Source organism: Propithecus coquereli, unplaced genomic scaffold (assembly GCF_000956105.1).
Source record: "Propithecus coquereli isolate 6110/MARCELLA unplaced genomic scaffold, Pcoq_1.0 Scaffold209, whole genome shotgun sequence".
Taxonomy (NCBI): Eukaryota; Metazoa; Chordata; class Mammalia; order Primates; family Indriidae; genus Propithecus; species Propithecus coquereli.
Window position 1 is genome coordinate 4,203,790 of NW_012145967.1, and position 5,029 is coordinate 4,208,818.

The 5,029-nt window shown below is 53.4% G+C and overlaps 1 protein-coding gene across 1 annotated transcript; it reads right to left on the minus strand.

Moving 5' to 3' along the window:
* Positions 1-367: 367 nt before the first annotated feature.
* SPATA19 (spermatogenesis associated 19) lies at positions 368-4,677 on the minus strand. The gene is made up of 6 exons (XM_012644290.1): positions 4,508-4,677; positions 4,276-4,332; positions 3,649-3,777; positions 3,398-3,489; positions 784-861; positions 368-434 (listed from the first exon to the last, which is right to left on the minus strand). The coding sequence occupies exons 1-6, from the start codon at positions 4,583-4,585 to the stop codon at positions 368-370; spliced, it is 501 nt and encodes a 166-aa protein (XP_012499744.1). The 5' UTR covers positions 4,586-4,677.
* Between the last annotated feature and the right edge of the window lie 352 nt (positions 4,678-5,029).

Below are 5,029 nucleotides of genomic sequence, written 5' to 3' on the forward strand. Positions count from 1 at the left end.
GACCAGCAGCAACAACGCCCAGGAACTGTTAGAAATGCAGAACTGCAGCCCCACCACCAGCTTCCCAGCACGAGATCCTAGACCCATGAACAATGCAGAAGCAAAGCTCTCTGACACCACAGTTAAGAGAGTCAGAGAGGCCATCTGAAGCTTGACTTCAAATCATTCCAAAAATTTGAAAGGTATCGCAGGAGCCAAAGACAGCTGCCTTCTCTCCCACCCCCACTGGCCCCAAGTGCAGGCCCCTCCCCGCAGGGAAACGCAAGGCCTTCTTATCAAGTTGCCCACCCTAGCACGCTCTCCGCTGCCCAGGATAACCATGTGCTCTGCCCAGTTCCTCACCTGTCGGCTCTCTCACCTCTTGCTCTTAGCACTCTGAGAAGGAAACTGTCATGCTGGGGTCCCGAGATGCCTCATTTGTAATGTGGGATATGCTGCAGGGGACAGAGAGAGGGGCGAGGTGGAGGGGGCTGCCTGATGGCACAGCCTGCCCAGACCGCACCTAGATGGCGGTCCAGGGGCTGAGGGAGCAGGGGTCAGGCTGGCCATGCCGAGCCGTGGCCACATGTGGGCCCAGGAGCAGAGTGCCATGAAGAGGCCCTCAGCCCAGAGCCCTCTACACCCCGGCAGGCACCATGGAAGCTGACAAAGCCCCGCAACGTGGAGCACAGAAGACAGGACAGCAGCCCCAGGAACTGCTTGTCCCTGCTCTTGATGTTGGAATACCCCCACCCCACCTGCCCCCAGTTAGGAACACAGATCAGCTGGTCCCAAACAGCTTACCTTCTTCTCACCTGCTCTATTCGATCTCGCATGATGTCCTCCGTCATCTCACTTGGCACTTGGAAGATACGGGTATGGCTGCAAAACACCATTCAAACCTTTTTAGCTAGGCATAGTGAAACTGCTAGAGCTGGGGTGGCACGAACAATAGCTGTGGCCCCATTACCATGAACTTGCAAGCTGGCCCCTCACCCTTCTTGAGTCATGAGCACAAAGGGTTGTTACTACCCAAGAATGCCAGAGCCGCCCAACAGTGCTGAGCAGTTGGCACACGGTCCTAAGGCAGCCGGGGACACAGAGGTTGCTGCCTTGACTAAAGTCAGCAGGCCAGTGGTCTTGAAAGACGTGGAATTCACCCCTTCTGAATTCCTCCCTGACTTCACTACCGATATCTACAATCCGCCTTGTGCCACATCCACTATGGTTTAGAGATATTTCTAGAACATTCTGTCATAGGGAAGCCATGGGTGTCTGGTGGCTGTGGTGTTCTATTTCACCACACTGGCTTTGCTGCCTCCCTGTGGTCCCCTTCCTGTCCTTCCCCACCCTTCCCCTCATGATCCCTCCACTCCGTCCACTGAACACCCCATTTCTGTGTCTATTGAAACTGCCCTCTTTGGATAATGCCCCATTCTCAGTGCTCGGGGCCTTCGCAGGTGGCGACAGCACTGATACTGCCACCAGGGACCCGCGGCCCACGGGGTCGGCTGTGCTCATGACTGTCGCTGGGCAAGGAGGAGCCTGAGAGGGACATAAAGGCAAAGGTGGCCTGAGAGGAGATGAAGAATGCGGGGACTCCAGCAACGGGAGGGAGTGCTCCGGCACAGGCGGATGGGAGGGCCTCAGAGAAGGGCCCAGCACTGGGCCCTGGAGGCCACATGGGACCGTCCAGATGCTGAGGTTCCTGCTCTCTGAAGTCGCCCCTCTCCCCGCCCTGGCTCCTGTTTCTCCAGTTCCTGCCCCACTCAAGGGCCATTCTGAGCAAACGGCCTGCTAGAAACCTTTCGAGTACCCCAGGTGTGACCTGGGTCCCCCACTCTGTGTTCTCAGAGATATTCCTCATGGCTTCTCTAGCATTTTCTTCAACCTGCACGCACCTTGCCCATCTGGATAACTTTTACCCCTTTGAAATTGAGGACTATGTCATATTTTCTCTCTCTTCCAGAGGGCCTAGCAAACAGCGGGCGGCCAGCACACGTCTATCAAACAGATGAATATTCGGGGCACTCATAAGGGGCATGCATTCCCTAACTCTACACTTCCTGAAACTCAAAGGGCAACACTAAAGCCAGTGGATTATGGGGAAAACAGGCAGAGCTAGTGTGTTAAAAAAATCTCTGTAAAAAATCCAGGATGGAAAAATTGTATGTAGATAATTGATGCCTGTAGCCTGGTTCAAAAGCTCAGCCCTATTAAACAGTTATACTATCCAACCAGGATTTTCAAAATATCACAAGATGACGTGCATATTGTCCCAACCAAGGAATGCAGCTTTAGAACTCCACAGTGCTACCAGGTCAGGCACAAAAAAAGCCTGGATTACAATCAACGGCATTTGTGATTTTAGGGGCATCAGAAGATTTTCCACGCAAAAAATTCTTTCCCATGGAGGTCTCAAATTCCACCATGAGTTAGCTCTTCCTGTCATGCAATTACTGTGCATTTGGATCCCCCTAAAACGCAGGTGCCAGGAGAAGGGGTAGACACATGAAAACCTGATACGGGGAAGCAAAAGTGCATTTCCTGAGAAATACAGCCTCCTCCATAGCAGAGAGCAAAGCCCACGATGGGGGCAGGGACAGGGAGGGCCGATGTGCACCCACAGCTGCTCCTCCCTGGATGCGTTGTCTGTCTCCTATGGCTGAGAAATTCCTCAGCCTCGCCTTGGGGTCTGAAGGGAATATCCTTGCTATCTTGAAAGCCCAGCTCATTCCTACATTTCGAAATGACGCGAGAGGAAGAGGAGAGGAGGAGAGGAGAGGGCGCCCTCACGGGTCAGTGCAGGACCGCTACTGGGAAGAGAGGGGTGATGCAGCCCAGAGGCCCCAGTGAACATAGGTACTGGAAAGGCGATAGGAAAGCCTACACTTTCCTAGCAGGAGGTGGCTCTGGCCCAGCTTCCCCACCTGAGCCCCTGTGTCTCAGAGCCAGGAGAGACAGTCCCTGGCAGGGCCAGTGTGGAGCACAGAACTCTGGCCTCAGGCTCCTGGAAACCTCCAGGCACCTCAGCTGCAGTTGAGGGCTTTGGCTTTTGCAATTTAAGAGCTTATTTTCTTTTAGCTCTTTGAAGTACAGCCACTTCTGAACAACTCAAGTGCAAACATAACGGAAGTCTTAAATGTATTCAGAAGCATTTAAGACATGGACAGCAAGCCCAGTTTTCCAACCCCTCGAGCCATTTCGAAATGTAGGAAAGAGCTGGGCTTTCAAGATAGCAAGAATATTCCCTTCAGACCCCTAGGCAAGGCTGAGGAATTTCTCAGCCAAGGGAGACAACACATCTAGGGAGGAGCAGCTGGGGGTTCACACTGGCCCGCATCCCGGAGAGAGGGGCTGCCGCCTTCTCCCGCTCTCCCTCCCCGCTCCTCCGCTCAGGGCGGAGGGGATGCTTCACCTCCATCTGATGAACTGGATTCTTGTCCTCTCCTCCAGCACCTCATGGCTCTGGTTTGCTGACAGATCAGACTTTGAGAGATGGTGCTTCACCTAGGAAATCCAGAAGGGGCCACCTGATTCCTGCCCAGCACAGACGCCTGGCTGGGCTGGCACCACGCCAGACACCCCTAGCCCAGAACCCTGCACTGGGACCTCCCGCCTCAGCCCTCTCTCCCAGCCCCCTCCCGGGACTGTCTCAAACTCTGTTACCACATCTCTGGTCACATGTATGTCTTGGCCATGGGTGGGAGGAAGGTTGGTCGACATCTCCTTTATACCCTGGGAAGAGCTGTGGGTGGACATCTTCTCCTTTATGCCCTGGGCAGCCTCTTCCTCTGTCTGAAAGGCGAGTGATTTCCCTCTGAAAGTGTCACCGCATCTGATCCCAAGTCCTCTCTTCTCCTCTTCCTTCCCCCTTTGTCCTTCTCCATCACAGCACACGTACCTCATATTCGCACACGTACACTCCACATCTCACCTTTCCTGCCACAAGCTCTTCTATTGCGACTTTCCTGTGAAGTCCCAGGGGCCACCCTGAGTCCCTGGCCCTGTCCCAAGGTGTGAGATGCCCTGGAGCTGAAGATGATGCTGCTCCTCAATCCAAGATGCTTGAGAAGCAGGGCAGGGTTAGTGGCGACACTAACACGTTTCTGCCCAGGACACGGGCCCCAGTGTCCTCTAGGACCTTTGGGTGGATGAGACTCAACTCAAGGCAGGGTATTTGGCAATGAACTGGAGTTTCCAAGTTCTAAGTGGAAGGGAGTCCAGATTCCCACACCCACTGAGACCCACTCTCTAGAATTTTGGATACCTGAGTGACAGAGGAATTTTACTCACTTTTTTCAACCAATGCTGCACTACAGATACAGCCTCGCTTTCCACAACATCAATGTCCTGGAAGAAATTGGTAAGCTGATAACCTCAGAAAACCTAGCAACTGAGCTCCCCACCCACCCCCACTCTTGTTCAAAGGTACATATTGTAAGACCTCTCTGAAGGGCAGCAGGAGCACAGAGGGGAGAGTAGAGATGAGAAACAGCCCCACATGGCTACCGCCAACGCTGCTTACCGAGCTGGTTATTGGTGGGAAGGGGAGCCCCACACCTTTCCGGGCGAGAATGTACACAATCCATGTTGTAATTATCATCTCTGGGCTTTCACCAGGCTTCCTTCTTGGCTCCCTCCTTCCATCGAAGCTGCCCAGGAATTCCTATGGGACAGGAAGGTCATCGAAGGGAGGTGCCCGCCTGATTGGTTGACCAGTGGTGATGTGACAATGCCCTTCCTGCATCTCCAGGGTCAAAGCAGAGATGGAAAAGAGAGGTCAGGAGGTTATTCCTTAGTGACGGTCCTAGCTCAGAAATGGACAGATGAGTGGATGGGAGGTAGGGCCCGAGCAGGACACAAAGGGGAAGTTACCCAAACCACGGATAGAGAACCTCAGGGTGCGGAGTTGACGACTGCTCACCCAGTCTTGAGCAATACTAAAGCAAAAAGAAATTTCACAAATCAAAGAAACAAATTTGTGGCAAAATGACCTGGGGCTCTCTAGACATTCATTCGAAAACAATGCCATAGGTATTCCCTATTC

Coding starts and splice junctions, on each gene's coding strand:
- SPATA19 (XM_012644290.1), bottom strand. CDS start 4,585: ATGATAATTACAACATGGATTGTGTACATTCTCGCCCGGAAAGGTGTG. Junction 4,333..4,507: donor TCCCACCAATAACCAGCTCG/GTAAGCAGCGTT, acceptor AATTTCTTCCAG/GACATTGATGTTGTGGAAAG. Junction 435..783: donor ATAGAGCAGGTGAGAAGAAG/GTAAGCTGTTTG, acceptor TGTCCCCTGCAG/CATATCCCACATTACAAATG.